At 40.6% G+C, this 16,766-nt stretch overlaps 1 protein-coding gene and 1 pseudogene across 1 annotated transcript; both read left to right on the top strand.

Moving 5' to 3' along the window:
- The first annotated feature begins 1,573 nt into the window (after nt 1-1,573).
- On the top strand, nt 1,574-3,346 carry LOC136465202 (uncharacterized; annotated as a pseudogene).
- A 2,672-nt stretch (nt 3,347-6,018) lies between these two features.
- On the top strand, nt 6,019-16,495 carry LOC136462788 (succinate-semialdehyde dehydrogenase, mitochondrial-like). The gene is made up of 20 exons (XM_066461841.1): nt 6,019-6,234; nt 6,381-6,494; nt 6,866-6,965; nt 7,847-7,895; nt 8,804-8,891; nt 8,983-9,093; nt 10,248-10,310; nt 10,411-10,521; nt 10,900-10,965; nt 11,071-11,148; nt 12,195-12,272; nt 13,777-13,843; nt 13,923-14,008; nt 14,356-14,388; nt 14,502-14,534; nt 14,836-14,936; nt 15,062-15,147; nt 15,525-15,631; nt 15,967-16,044; nt 16,131-16,495. The coding sequence occupies exons 1-20, from the start codon at nt 6,133-6,135 to the stop codon at nt 16,161-16,163; spliced, it is 1,584 nt and encodes a 527-aa protein (XP_066317938.1). The 5' UTR covers nt 6,019-6,132; the 3' UTR covers nt 16,164-16,495.
- The last annotated feature ends 271 nt before the right edge of the window (nt 16,496-16,766 follow it).

Raw genomic sequence — 16,766 nt, forward strand, 5'->3', positions numbered from 1 at the left:
CAAAACAAATAATGAAACATCCAAGAGGTGACAAATGATGACATACAATATGGTCGTACAAACACACCCAACCCAACCTAGAGTTAGCATGCTCCTGTCCAATAATGCAGCATAAAAAAAACAATCCAAATGAACATATCTGGTGAACAATGTTTTCTTAGACTCTATACAGTAAATAGTCGGTCACTTATTGTTTAGTCATTATTATGACTAAATGGTCCACTAAACGGGCTAAATGGGATAAATGAACAATTAAATGGAATCGACGTACTACCGTGTAGCGGTTACATGATGTTTATATGGAGATGGAATCATCCTGGCCAAAATGGATTACATGAAGTGAAAAAATGTTTACATGGAGGAAAATATGAACACATACGAACGAGGGGGTATCTTCTGTCAGGTGAAGATAACTCTCAGTTTGGTGGATATTTGACACATGTGATCCAGCTTCTGATCATAAAGGCCTGAAACTTATAGTTGCAACACCACCCATGTTTCCATTGGTTATCAACCATGTATTGTTCGATTGACTTTGCCACAAAGGCTAATTCCTACCTGCCAATCGAAGAATACAAGCAAGAACATAATCTAAGAAAAAACATACCCTAGCCTTTACATTGTCACAATACTCGTGAATCCATAAGGCGGATACTTATTACTCTCTCAGTTCCAAATTTTAAGTTGTTTTGGTTTTGCCCTAAGTGAAACTTCTCTAACTTTGATAGAGTTTTACAGACGAATATGTTAACATTCACAAAACCAAATAAATGTATTATCAATTCATATTTCAAGCTCTAGAAAGTTGGAAGGATAAAAATGCGAGGTTCTTCGAGCATATTGGAATACCAAATTATCCGCTCTTGCAGAAAATCAAAGATGAGGCACAATTGTGGATCTCGGCGGGTGCAAAACACTTAGCTACACTTGTACAATGTTTTTGACCTTATCCATCATGCCTGTGTAGGGAATCTTTGGTGTTTATTCTTTGTACTTTGTCCGTCCGGACCTTCCTATTTTTAATATAACAAGCAGCTCCCTGTCGGTTTAGTTTAAAAAAACTTATTTCAAGCTTGATTTAATGAAACTAATTTGACACTCTAGATATTGATCCATTCTTATATAAACTTGGCCATTTCTACACGCATAAAGATTTGATGTTTAGATTTAAGGGTTTTTTGGAAAGGTGCCATTACAATTCTTGAAGATTGGAAATATACCATTACAATTCGTCTAATCGCAAGCGTGCCATTATAATTTTGCGATACTTTGAAATATGCCATCGTATACGCCCGACGAATGCTTGGGCCCGCTTGCAGGCATCCGTGGCATACGGTCGACCGTATCCGTTTGTTGCCCATCTTCATCTAAACAGCGCGGTGAACGCCACTGTCTCCACCTCTCTCTCACTCTCACTTTCCTTGTCTCTCTCCCCGAGCAAGACCCCTAGGTTGTGGTGGCGGCGGCGATTTCGGCGGTGGTGACGGCGACAATCCCGACGGCGGCGCAGCAGGCCAAGGAGACGGCGCAAGGGGGGCAGTCAAAGGAAAGCAATGGAGTAGCATGCGCGTCAATGGCGGACGCGCCCCCACGTAGGTCGCCGATGGTGGATGACGACGAATGGTACTTTTTCTCTCCTTGCTGAGCATAGAGATGAGTAGATTAGGCCTCAATTTATGCATTGTCGCTGGAGATGTGCACATTTCGATGTGATTTGGTTGATGCTAGGGTTCCACTATTTTCCCTAGAGATTAAAGTGGAAGCATTCTATATGATAGACTCTTTGGGTAGGAAAGCTTACACAAAGGGCTCTGTGATTAAGTGGGATGTGGAGATAGGCTTGTTTTCATTTGAGTTACTGATGACCAGCTTGCGCAATGTTGTCAAATGGTCTCATACTCAGTGCCCAACTGCTTGGTACTATGACAAAAGGGTGTGTGAAGATGTCAGACTAGAAAACCAGTTCCAGATGAATGACATATTTGAGATGTATAAGGGCCAGATGCGTTGCCAGATTGTTGTAGGAGTGTTTGATCAATCTGTTGCCTCTGTTGATCAGTTTGATGCATTAGAACCTTTATGTGTGATTCCTCCCGACATTAGCAATGCAATCCCTACTGACAGTAATGTTAACCAACCATCATCTAAGGCAGATGATGCACCAAAGGTTCCCATAGAGGCTAAAGTTGAGCCTAAACTTGAGCCTGACAAGGAGCCCGATATGTTTGATAATGATGAAGAGTATGTGGGTTATGATGATGAGGGAATGTATATGCCAATACCACCAACATAGCCACATAGCAGTTCACAACCTCATAGTAATTCACCTCCACATGTTTCTCATGATGCTATTAATGATGATGCTCATGCTTTTCCTACTAAGACAGAGGTCAATGATGCAGACCCTGAAGAGATCCATGTGATCCATGACCCAGAGCACCCCAAGATTGAGAAGGGGGAGTTATTTCCTGATATTGTTTCATTCAGGAAAGCTATCAGGCATTACGCTGTGACTAAAGGCTTTGAGTTAGTTGGTATCAAAACAGACCCAACAAGGTATATTGCAAGGTGCAAGGCTGAGCGATGCCCTTGGCGCATACATGCATCTAGGCTACATGATAAAAAGACAATACAGGTAACTGACCATGCACTAGTTCATTTGTGCATCTATTTGCTTGACCTGACTTGTTTTCTATGTACATTTTTATTTGCTTGACCTGACTTGTTTTCTATGTGCAGATCAAAGTACTTCCATCAGATCACGACTGTCCAACTACAAAACTGGTAGTAGGAAAGATGGCATCACAGGATTGGTGTGCAGACAGGTTGGGAGATTGGCTCAAGAAAAATCCAACAAAATGTGCAAAGGATTGCAAGGAGAAGTTGGAAGATGATTATGGCATCAAGCTAAAGTATTCAAAGGCTTGGTCAGGTATGAAGTTAGTAATAGATCAAATCCATGGTAGATATGAGGAAAGTTTTTAGTTGCTATTCAATTGGGCTGCTCAGATTGAACAGGTCTCTCCTGGTAGCCTAATAGAGATAGAGCTTGATAAGATTGGTAAAAAGCAAAGATTTAGGAGAATGTTTGTTGCTCTTAAGCCTTGTGTGGATGGTTTTCTGGCTGGATGCAGACCATTTGTGGGTATAGATGCATCTAGTCTGCATGGTAAGTATAGAGGTCAGCTAGCTTCAGCAACTAGTGTAGATGGACATAACTGGTTGTATCATATAGCTTATGGCATTTTTGACTCAGAAACTGAAGATAACTAGAAGTGGTTCTTGCAACAACTTTCCAGAGCAATTGGTGATGTACCAAATCTTGTAATTTGTTTAGATGCATGCAAAGGCCTAGAGAAAGCAGTGGGTGCAGTGTTTCCAAATGCTGAGAATAGGGAATGCATGAGACATTTGTACCAAAACTTTTTGAAGCACTATTCTGGTGATGTAATCACAGACCACCTATATCCTGCTGCTAGAAGCTACACTGAAGGCCTATTCAAGTTCTGTTGTTAGCAGCATCAGGCAGCTGGTCTTTGTTGCTCCACAAGCAAGTGGTACTAAGTAGCCACAATCTGCAATGCTTGATGGACAGCATGGGACATCTTTTGTGAACTCTATAGCCATCTTATGATCATTCTGTAATGATTATGAACTACTAATATGTAATGTGGCACTTCTGTTGCTTAGTTAGTAAACTCTACTATGTATTGAGGCATTTGAACTTGCCAACTTTCTAAGTTGCTGCTGTTACTGTACTGCGTATGGATATTTAGTGTCAACTTGGTTATGAAATGATGTTTGAACTCTATTGTATTTTCACTACTGTCATGTGGCTGTGGTCTGTGTGCTTTGATATACTTTACTCTGAATGTTGCTAGCCCTTGTTCTCCTCATCCAAAATCAAGACAAGATGTTGCTGGAATTCTTACATAATTTCATAAAAAACATAGCACAATGCTGATCAATTTCATTACAGTCACTTCATCATCTGGGCAACAACTACACCTACCAGTACACCAACAAGGACACCTACTACAACAGATACATCTAACACAATCTGCATTTTCTTATTACCCATGTCCTGTGTTGCATTACTAACTAGACTAGGAACAACAGAATGCATGTCTCCAATTTGCGCTTTCAGTTTCCAAATGTCTTGAACAACAATGTCCAGTGTTTGCCTCATCTCACGGAGCTGTTGCTTGAAATCACCAATACCATCCCCAACTTGATGACGAAGGGGCAACTGGACCTGCATCTGCTGCTCCTTTTGTTGATTCAGAAACCAGGCCTCGTACTGCTCCTCCGAACGGATCCAAACACAAGTTGTTGGATCACCCTGCGCACCCTAAATCAGTCAAATAGAAACCAAACAATGAAGATTCAATTAACACAACAAAGCCTACCTTTATGTTGTTTGGGCACTTGACAAATGGGACATCCTTCGAGCGCTCTTGCTTGCTCATGATTCTGATTAGAGGAACATGGCATTCGGGACAGTCCAGTAGGGGTACTGCATCCTTCGAGTGCCAGCAGCGGTGGAGCTCGAGCTCATCCTTGCCTACGGTCGAGTCGCCCCCTTGCGCCGTCGCCTTGGCCTGCTACGTCGCCGTCGAGTGGTCGCCGCCGCCGCCGAAGTCACCGCCGAGAGTGCACCCTAGGGTTCTTGGTCGAGGAAAGAGACAGGGAGCACGCGAGAGAGAGAGAGAGGGGTTGAGACGGCGATGTTCACAGCGCCGTTTACATGAAGACGGCCGATGGACGAATACGGTCCGCCGTATGCCACACGGACCTGCAAGTGGGCCCAAGTGTTCGTCGGGCGTACACAATGGCAGATTTCGAAGTATCGCAAAATTATAATGGCACACTTGCGATTAGACGAATTGTAATGGTATATTTCCAATCTTCAAGAATTGTAATGGCACCTTTCCAAAAAAACCCTAGATTTAAAGTGTAGTCAATGTAGCCATGAACCAAACATATGTGTGGGGTTATCAAGAGGATGTAAACCAAAAGTAACTTATATACACAATTCTCCAAAGGAACCTAGCACTGCGATAATTGACTAAAAGATGTTGATTCTTGTCTCACCAACATTGTAGAAAACATAATTTCTTACTCTCCTGGCATCTTTGCTTGATCAAATTATCTTTAGTAAGGATGAATCCTGTGTACTAAAATCATAGGAAAACTTTTAACCATCAATAGCATTTTAGTATCCATGGATACAATATGTCTCGATGTAAAAATCATTATCAAGCAAATTCTTATTGTTAGGTCGCACAAGAAAAATATCATTTTTGGTTAAAGTCATTCGAAATGTTGCAAAATATCATACAAGGGACAAATTAAGCTAAAGGTGACTTCCCTAAAGAAATATAGCACAATGGCAATTGACAAGAGATGCCGAATTATCTCATCATTACCAGAGAAACATATTTCTTACTCCCCTAGTCCTTGCAACTTCGATCAATCAAGATATCTTTAGCGAGAATGAATCTTTTGTATGAAAATCGTAGGAAACCATTTACTTCCAATGGCACTTTTAATATCCATATACCAGGTGACCTAATGTAAACCATTGCCAAGCAAATTTTTATACTTAGTTGCATAGACCAAATACCATTTCTAGTTAGAATCCATTTGAAATGATGCAAAAAATGCTCAACCAGCAAACTATAGGGTTGTACATGAGTAAATAAACCAGTACTTTTTTTAGGAAAAAAATAAACCAGTACTAAAAAGGGTACATGGGCATACTTTGCAGCCCAACAGTCCAATGGTCCATGGGCTCGACATCGCTCATCCCGAACCTGATCTAGGGGCCTTCGGCCTGATTTCTTTTTGGTCTTTTTCCGAGAATCGCAAAACATAGCGGGCCTGAATCCGTTCTCTTTCCTAGTGATGTGACGTGTTTTCATTGAAAACTCCAAATCTGCGCAGCGCAACAGCCTGCTGCAGTGCAGGCTGCTCCATAAACAAAAGGCAAAGCGCTCCATCATCCTAGCCAGCGCACCGAAAAAGTCCAAAAGTCACTCGTCAGTCGGAGGAGGTGGGGCCCTTCCTCCGGCGTCCGCCATCGCCACTCGTCGTTTTCCTCGCTCGCACACCTCCCAATTCCAGTTTCAAATGGCGATGGCGATGATGACTATGCGACGCGCGGTGGCACTCGGTGCCCGCCACATCCCCGCCGCCCCCGCCGCTTCCTCCCGCGTCGTCCCCCTCCGCCACGTACGGCTCCCCCCTCTCACCTTATCAACCCGCCATCTTCCTCTTCGCCGCTTCATACCGCACCCCTCGCCCTCCCGTCGCTGCGTCACTGTGCGGTGCCTTCGTTCGCTTGTTGGTTGAGGGTTTGATATATTTTGGGTGTGCAGATGAGCGCGGACGCGGGCGCCGCGATGGAGAAGATCCTCTCCGTGGGGCTGCTCAGGACGCAGGGGCTCATCGCTGGGAAGTGGGTGGACGCCTACGACGGGAAGACCATCGAGGTGCGCGTCACTTTCCCGGATTAATCCCGCTTCGCAGGCATGTGCTCTTCCTGTTCCGTCGGAAATCACCTGGAATGCGATGGGTTGGTTGGCTCCTCTCCTGTGGCGGCTTGACGGTCGACTCTGCGATGATTGTGGATCGGTGCTGAGATAGTTAATTCGAGAGTAATTAGTGTTTATGTTGTTTTGCGCGCTGGCTATTGTAATATAGTGTTCAGCAGTTTGGCAGCTGGGTTTTGGGTGAAGTGTCGAGTTCATTTTCATGAATTCATGACTTTTATGACCCTAGGTTGTCAACGCTGTGTTCCCATCGCGTCATTTTTCTGTTGCTATTACTTGTAGATAGCTTAAACATCATTTATTTCCCGTAGGTGCAAAATCCAGCAACTGGTGAGGTCCTTGCAAACGTGCCCTGTATGGGCAGCAGAGAAACATCTGATGCTATTGCTTCTGCTCACAGTACATTCTATTGTAAGTCAAATATTCCAGAACAATACAGTTTCTGTCAAAGTGTTGTAAGATTCTAACAGGACAGTTACTTAAACACTGTAAATTAATATGCGGCTATTTCTGAAGATAATGTCCAGGCTTTGTGCTGAACGGCGTGAATAGTATTAAACTCTCTTTTATTTCAGTTCTTGTTTCTAGTGTAACTCAGATAAGTCCGATCTTGTAAGAAAATAAAGTGTTCCTGGTGTCATATGTGGCCCAAGTCTCCGAACTTAACAATGTCTATATCTTGTTTATATCTCAGAAATTCTTAGATGTTCTGTTGCTTTAAAATACCTTAACTAATGGCAACTTCATACCTAGAACTAGCATATAAGCAAACTGCAACTTAATATCTATTGTAAAGTCTTCTTTTCATTCAAACACTTGTTTTGTTTTGGAAAAACCACTAAAAACTGGAAGATGGGGACAGGGATGACTTATAAATATATCACAATTTAAGATGCAACTTAAACTAGTAGGAAAACTAAAAAGTCCATACCACAAGTAAAATCTAATTACAGTAAGGATAAAGCTGGGAAACTTTCTCTGTTTCTGTTTTGCCTTATCTGAAGGTTGTAGTTTTTATGTACCTTTTAGTACTCATACCCACATTTTCCCATGAAAGAATAGGTCTGCATGAAATCAGTTCTTTGCAGTTGCCATTTCCCTTTATGGATACTCTTATACCAAAGCAAGAGTAATTCATATGAAAAATTCAGTTCTTTGCAATTGCCATTTCCTTCTATGGATACTCTTATACCAAAGCAAGAGTAATTCATATGTGTATTTGTTTTTTTATTGTAGTTGTTTCTTATCTGTAACTTTCCTGTTTGTATGTTCTAATCCTTTCCTTCTTGCAGCTTGGAGTAAATTCACTGCAAGTGAGAGGAGCAAGGCACTAAGAAAATGGTAGTTTATATGGCAGCGAATGCTATGTCAAATTTGTTTTTTATGATTGAGTAAATTGCATTCTGGGTAACAAAATTTGTGCCATGGGTGCAATTTAGTTACAGAACTTCAAAATGACACAAATTTATCACTGATATCATTTGATTGTGCAATTGGGTCGTTAGCTGAGCCATCTGGGACATTCTAGTCCATGTGACATTGACAAGGCTAGAAGCATGTCAATAGATGGCTAGGGTTCATTTACCCAACTGTGGTCTGCACACTTTGTGAAAAAGGGCAAAGAAAATGTGCACCGATTGCACCACCTAAACTATCGATCTCGGTGTTGGATTTTTGCTTGTCCGATGGTACTAATCTAGACTAGCTACTGATCAAAAAAAAAATCTAGACTAGCTATATGAGGACAAGTAGGCAGGGATGCATGCATGTCTAGGAAGGGATGCATGCCGTGGCCCATGCCAGTAGGGTGGCACCTCAGCATATGTTGGCTGACGACAATGAAGCGGCTCAGCAACACAAGCGCATGGATGATCAACAGCCACCTCACACGCGTTCTAGTTGAAAAGAGAGGCAAAACAAAAGCAGATGTCATGCATCATGGATACTGCAGTTCTTGGGCTTAGTTTTTTTTTCTGCAAAAACTGCAATCGAGTTAGCTGTGCATGTGTTTCCTCATCATGTTGGTGTTCAGTCATGTGTATGTGTTGCCACAGGTTGTGCGATCGTAATCCAATTGCACCCTTAAAACAAGATTACTGATTAGATTTCTCAATTTTCAAGTTCTATGACTAGATTGCACCCACCACACAAGTTTTGGTACCTATAACGTGTTTTAATCTTTATGATTTATAGCATTCATTTCTGGATTATTGCTTGAATATTCCTTCTCACTAAGTATATTCATCAAGGTACGATCTAATTATTTCACACAAGGAAGAGCTTGCACTTCTCATGACACTGGAGCAGGGGAAACCTATGAAAGAAGCCCTTGGTGAGGTACTTGATTTATATCATCCACTGATGTCAGTTGGTGCTTGTGATTTTGAGGTTCTTTTGGGGCCTGATTGGTTGCTACTCCTCTGTTCAGGTCAATTATGGTGCAAGTTTCATAGAATATTTTGCAGAGGAAGCAAAGCGTATATATGGTGATATCATTCCCTCAACTTTATCTGATCGCAGATTGTTGGTTCTGAAGCAGGCACTATGCTGATACCTTTTCCTTTGTTACTTTGTTGCTGATAACTCTCACTCTTCTACCACTCATTTTATTAGCTTGATGTATATTTTGTTTACGACATTTCATCATTAGTTTACTTTGAATCCTAAAAAAACTCCGGTGGGGGAAAGACCGCCACCACGGTATTTTACTAAGAAGAGCTCAACTGGAGCCTGGCCAGGAAAGGTCATGATAGTTGCCCCCCCCCCCCCCCATACATGGAGATGCTGCCCCCTTTGGTTCAGGCCTTAACCCGTGATTTGAGGCCCAACTCACTACCAGCCCCTTACACAAGGGTCCACCCACCACAGGTTGTTCACCCATGCCGACCAGGGGAACCGGCGAGTGACCTTTTTTACCTAGCCCGAAATTCATTCCCATGAAGATTCAAACCTAGGACCTGGGTGCTACTAAGAATCATTGTAACCACTAGGCTATAGGCCCCTTCGCTATACGTTGGCTAGCTGATACATTGGTTTGACAGAGTGATATTGTCATGATCAAACAAGAAAAAAAATCTAGCATTAACAAAAAATAATATTGATTGCTTACAATAGTTCTTTTTATTGTACTTTGCTCTCCTATACCAATTTATTGAATGGCAGTACTCCTGCCAGTTCTTTTTATCTTTTTTAAAGGATTTGCCACCTAGCCAAATACTAGGTCTGCTGGTGATGCCATATTCTAGAAGATAATATGTCCTTTTATGAAGTATATGTAGACACGTGATCTCTTTGCAACTGGACTTAAAATATTCTTTTGGCTAACTGCTTGCAACAGGGCAAAATAGAGTTTCACTTCCATACGATGTATTGGGAACTATGGATATTTTTAAACAATATGTGGCTTTAGGATTTGCACTTCTTAGTTTAGCAGGTCCATGCGTGGAAGGAATTAATTGTGAATGCAATTGCCATTTTCATTTTGTTGAGCAAAGTAATATAGTTTGATTATCGTACACATTCTTTAATGAACTGTGACTCCAATGTAGCAGTTCATTTCTTGACCTGGTGTGCTGAATTCTGAACATGTATTGTTCTTTTTTATCTATCTTTTGAGTATTTATTACCATGTGCCATGTGGAGATTTACACACCATCATTCTCAAGTTTCCTCTCTTTTTTGTTGTCACTGCAGCCTGTTGGGGTAGTTGGAGCTATTACACCATGGAATTTTCCATTAGCAATGATAACCCGAAAGGTCTCTAGCAATGCAGTACACTTCTCCATTGGTTAAGTTAAGAAAGGAAATGATAAGTCATTAACTAAGGCAGTACATTTTTGCATATATGGCTGGGCAGGTTGGACCAGCTTTGGCCTGTGGCTGCACTGTTGTTGTCAAGCCATCAGAGTTCACACCTCTGACAGCATTAGCTGCAGCAGATCTTGCTCTTCAAGCGGGAATACCAGCGGTAATCATCTCGAGTTCTTTATCATTCCCATCTAATTTGAGTATTTATTTCGTCAAAAGTTACTAATTATAAGGTACAGACCAAAGAAATTGGTGACCTTTCATGTAAAGTATGGAATTACGTACTGGATCTAAATACTCTACCATGTTTTGAGGAGAAAATTATCACACCAAGTCACCAAACTTGATGCAATTAATTATAGCTGCAATCCTACAATTGTAGGGGACAGGGAATCATATTTTGCAAGCGTTGATACTTGATACAAATCTTTTACTTGAAACTGCAAAAATGTTCTCTATTGATTATCTGAATGATTTTGTTCTGTGGGTGTTTCTTTGTCATCAATTTAACCTGTCTTGAACTTATTATATAATTCAGGGTGCACTAAATGTTGTGATGGGTAATGCTCCTGAGATAGGTGATGCATTACTGCAGAGTACACAGGTTTTATTTCGTCCCATCTTGTCTTGCATCTGCACTTTTCTTTGTCTTTATAATATGTCAAGTAGGAATACCTGTGGTTGACACTATAATATAACTTTTGGTTAGGTCAGAAAGATTACGTTCACTGGATCAACAGCTGTTGGCAAAAAACTGATGGCTGGATCTGCAAATACTGTGAAAAAGGTATAGTGAAAAGTTCCTTAATGAAAGTTTCTTGTGCAATGTTTATAGCTATCTTCCTGTAAAAAACATGATTACCACACATGTCTAACTTCCCTTTTCATTATGAAATCATAGTATGACTATCCTTTTGTTTAATAACCTGTAAGAAATCTGTGCAGAGGATTTGTATAAACAGTGATAATCATCTAATCACCACCAGGTTTTATCCAGACTAGCCCTTATTACCCCTTCCTTTCTTCTTTGGTTGTTTCAGGTCCTGAATACCCTTGAATGTCTACTTTACTTACTGTTTCATGTACATGTACCAATCATCAAATCTTGAAAAACGGGATAAATCCACTTTTAATCATAAGTCAGCCAAGAAATACCATCTTTCTGGGAGCCTTCTGGTGCGTGGTGGTGGTTTTGGGCCAGCTGGTGCTCAAATCATTCTTTCAGTTAGCATACTAGATTCCTAATAGTGTTTGAGGGACTGCTTTCAAATTATTCTTTTAAGATCTTCTGAAACAGAGCTCTAATTTCTTAATAAGAAACTTAATTGCTGTTTGACAGACATTGTTGCATACCAATAATGTGTTACTCTGATGTATTCTACTTTTTGGACTATTGGTCATAACATATTAGGGCCTGTTTGGGCAGGGAGGATTGCTATAGGAAACTATAGTTTTTTTTTTCTTTTAAATTTGAATTTAATCCCTCCGTTGCAGAAAGGATGCAATTCTCACATTCTGAGGACAAATTAATGGACAACAAAAATGACGCATGTACCTCTACTCTTTTCATCATTCCTATGTGTTGGTTGGGCCAAGGCAAATATGGCATCCATACTTTATTGCCATAATGTATCTACATAGCATTCTTTTTGGGACAACATTTGAATGCTAGAATTGCATTCTTTTTTGGATGGAGGGAGTGTACTTAAAATTTCACTCAGCGGATAATTGTTTGGTTTTTTGAACATGGTCTTGTTTTGAAGGTTTGCATGCTCTTTCATTTCAGTCTGAGACCTAATAATGATGATGCTCACAAAATTAATTACTTTGTAGGTCTCCTTGGAACTTGGTGGGAATGCACCTTGCATTGTTTTCGATGATGCAGACATTGATGTTGCTGTTAAAGGCAGTGTAAGACTCACGTTTACATCTATCTTCTTTGTTTCTTTACTAGCATATAAACAAATAAAATCATCTCTAGTTCCCTTGGTGGATGAGGGTGACATAACCGTCAAGAATCTGTAAATAACATCTTAAATAAATTACCAAGATCTATTATTTTCATTCCTCTGGTTTTGGTGTGCAAAATAGAAAACATGCCATGTTGTTTAAATTGCCCAATTTAGGTCAATGAATGCATTAAGAATATTTGGGTTTTGAATTTATTGTTTTCTGAGCAGCAAGTGAGATAAAAAAACGCATCCTTAATCTCGTGTTCCAAGTCCCAATTTAGAGTTTTGCAAAAAAACAGTGAAATACGTATTTACGTCTCCTTAAGGGTCAGTATCTACATGATGCAGCTTTCTGCCTGGTATATTGCTTACTGTGTATGGTAGACACTGTTTTGTTTTTATCAACTGCTACCTGCTCCAGGCAGAATTTTTATAGATATTGTTGGTCAATTTTTTTAAAGGCTTGACTTATGACAAACCTAGATGGACACTATATTTGTGATTAGAGGAAGTACAAGTCTTTAGATGTGCATTTTTTTGGAGAAAATTCCTTGCTTGCCATTGGCATAAACCTATATTCCCATGCCACCTAGAAAACATGATTCCTATGTATGCCATCGGTATAAATTTGTAATCCTTTCCATGCCAAGGCCATGGTCATTGCCTTAATTAGGGAACATTCCAGATACTAGTATTGCCCCTGTTAGCCATCCCCAAATCATAGAGGTGGTCAACGATGAGCGAATGGGTGGCTCGGCGGTGAGGAAGGAGGTGGCGGCGATGGATCTCTGATCAGGGAAGGGGCGGTATGGGTTGCTAGGCGCGTTGGCTATATGGGTTGCTCGGCGCGTGGGCGGTCTGGGCTGCACGGTCACTGGCTGCACTCGTGCTATTGATTCTTGGATTACCTGGTCTAGGGCATAAAAGGGATCTTGTACCCAACTAAGAGGATGGGCAAACAGGTCATTTTGACATGTAAGTTAGCTAAGACTATTGAAATACCGTCAACAATAGTGTGAAAGAGATTAAAACTTGTGGATAGTGGCATTGACAGGATATAGTTTTTTTGGTGGCAGATCAAGGATAAGAGTTTTATAGTTGGCATATAGAAAAATTTCCTTTTTTTTTTTCTTTCTTAAAGAGCAGATAGAACCCGAGCTTCAACTGTTGAATCCAGGAGGAGTGAAGGACCATGTCAGAGTTCAGATCCATCAGAAAACAGCATGTCTGCATAGCTTTTCTGAGACAATAATAAAAGCTAAAACAGCTAACAGCTACAAGCAACACATGCATTCCACTTTTAGATGAAGTAACTACCCATAAGAAACATAGTCATTTTTTGCTTGAGAAAGTTTAAATAGGTTCATTTGAGATATAATACTTTGTTTGACTTTGTTGTTGAAATATTGCATTGCCCTTGCATTTTAATGTGATCAGTATTCACCAAGTCCATATGTGTGCAGCTTGCTGCCAAGTTCCGTAACAGTGGACAGACATGTGTTTGTGCAAACAGGATATTGGTGCAAGAAGGTATATTCATCATATATGTGATTTGAATGTTACTGAGGCTTCGTTTGATCCATCAAAAAGTTTTATGTTGCATCTATAGGTATCTACGAAAAGTTTGCAACTGCATTCATCAAGGCTGTTCAGAGTTTGAAGGTTGGTAACGGGCTAGAAGAGAGTACATCTCAGGTATAGAATTCTAACAACTACCATTATCACCATGATAAATAATCTAGTACCATTTCCAACTTTGTGTTTCTTGCGTTCATTTTTTTTTGGAAAACGCAGGAGAGCTGCGCTTCACTGTTTCTTGTGTTCATTGCATAAACAGTGTTTTACATTCAATGTTTATGAGCTGTTTAACACCTAATATTAGTATGTTACAGTACTTATCAACAACCATTCACATTCTTCTGTTGCCATGCGCTTTTTCTGATGTGCTGTGCTCTCTATTTTGTTTACCGAGTAAAATATTTCTTTAGCATCTTGCATCTATATACCCTTGACTTAGGAGTTCCAGTTCCTTTCATATGCAGGGTCCTCTGATTAACGAAGCTGCTGTTCAAAAGGTGCATAGTTTGGCCACTAACTTGTCCCAACTACTTAGTCTCCCGCCCTCCCTCCCTCCCTAAAGTGAGCAATTACTCATGCTTTATTTGTTGGCCTATTTTTTCCCCTCTAGGTGGAGAAGTTCATAAATGATGCGACTTCAAAGGTAATCTCAAATCATCATAAGGGTGTGCATTTTCCCTTCCAAACTGAGAGGTTCACAAAAGAAAAAAGGAACTGGACTGATTCCTGCCCCCAGGCCCTGTTGGTTTATCTGCACTCAGGACAGACCAGTTTCTTGAATTTCTTTTGGCTGAAATCAGATCAAGCCGAATTGGTTAATATGTGGGTTTAAGTTGGAACACCTGGCTCTTGCTTACTTCATTTAGAACTAAAACATGTTTTTTTGGTGTTTTGTTGCCTCTCTTTGAAATGCATCTGAAGTACCCTCTCCAATCTTTTTGTAGGGAGCAAATGTCATGCTAGGTGGTAAAAGACACAGCCTGGGGATGTCATTTTATGAGCCAACTGTAGTAGGGAATGTCAGCAATGATATGCTTCTTTTCAGGTAAAGTTTAGCAATTTCAATCAGACCTTGTAGTGCATAGATTCTACTTTCATGTGCGAGTAAATGGTCTAATATTGAACAACTGTCTGACACTTCAAAATTGTTAACATCTTTTTTCATTTCAGAGAAGAAGTTTTTGGTCCAGTTGCACCCCTTATACCATTCAAAACTGTGGAAGAAGCAGTCAATATGGCCAACGATACAAACGCAGGTTCATTAACAATATCTAGTGCACCAATTATTTAATACTCTTGAACAAATTAGATGTTAGCATAATTTGCACGTTATGCCTTAGCAAGGAAATGTTAATAGAGCTAGGCAGGATACAATTTAGTAACATCGGTTTATTTCTTGTCCATAGAAGCTGTAATATGCAATATAGCATTTTTCTCTTCTTGATGTTAATACCCAGAATAACTTAAATGTTCTTTATTATATAGCAATATCTTTGGATGTCTTAAAACTGAACTATGCTGAGAACTGTGTGCATACCGCTAACAATGGAAGATGTGGATCATTGTATACAAAGTGGACATCTCCCTTGTTCTGTCTGATCTCAAGCATTTCCCCATTGTGCTGGATCTGCAGGTTTAGCTGCATACATATTTACCAAGAGCATACCTCGTTCATGGCGTGTATCTGAATCTCTTGAATACGGCTTAGTTGGGGTAAATGAAGGAATTATTTCAACAGAGGTAAGAAACAGCCAATGATACTTCCCCTTTTCTAAAATGCAGGGGGTTTTAGTTTTGTCCTAAGTCAAAACTTCTCTAACTTTGACCAATTTTATAAAAAAAATATTAACATCCACAATACCAAATAAGCGCACTATCAAGACATTTCATGGTGGATTTAATGAAACTAATTTGATGTTTCAGATGTCTGTGCAATGTTCTATACACAAAGTAAAGTTAGAGAAGTTTGACATCGGACAAAAACAAAATGGCATACATTTGTGAATGGTTGGAGTAGTATACAATAGACTACTTTGTGGTTAGTACATCAATATTAATCTGCCTTAAAATGTCAGGTGGCACCATTCGGTGGAGTAAAGCAGTCTGGTCTAGGGAGAGAAGGATCGAAGTACGGCATCGACGAATATTTGGAGGTTGGTAAACTCACAGGTCTTATTTGTTGTTACTCCTGCAGTGTTGCTGCAACTCTGACATGTATGTATTCCACGGGCAACTGCAGCTCAAGTACATCTGCATGGGCAACTTGGGTTGAGTCCTGAAATCGGCATGTCTAGAAACGGATGGCAGACGATGAACTAAGAAACCAAGTAGGCAGGCGTGCTTAGAAGGGTACGTGAATTGCGATTAGCTGCAATATCGGAGATGGGAAAGGGGCCGGCCACTGGTTGTGGGAGAGCAGTTTTAGAATAAGGCGAATAAGCCGCGGAGCCTGAATAAAAGAAGTCGAAATGAGTTGTAAATGACGTGAACTATAAAGTATGGCTTCGCCTTCGAACTTTTGTATACATAATCATGGCACTACTTGTCTATAGCGTCTCCAAAGACGTTCATGTTACAGAATAAAAGCTTATAGGGTGGATCGTACGTTACAGGCTGTCGGTAGTATGTACACCACTACACCCTCGCCTGGTTCCTGACGAAAGCTAGATCCTGCATTCCTGCCTGCAGGGTGTGTGTGTGGGGTGGGGGGGTAATATGGTTGTCTCGTGGCTGCGCCGATCTTTCAATCAGGCTGGTATACCGAGTGTTACCATAGTTACCAGATTCATCATAGAACCCAAATCAGTAGGGAATTAGATGGGAACAATGTGTGTTGGAAGTAGACTTCGGATTATTTTGGATGATTCAATAATTA

This window comes from Miscanthus floridulus, chromosome 7 (genome assembly GCF_019320115.1).
Source record: "Miscanthus floridulus cultivar M001 chromosome 7, ASM1932011v1, whole genome shotgun sequence".
Classification (NCBI taxonomy): domain Eukaryota; kingdom Viridiplantae; phylum Streptophyta; class Magnoliopsida; order Poales; family Poaceae; genus Miscanthus; species Miscanthus floridulus.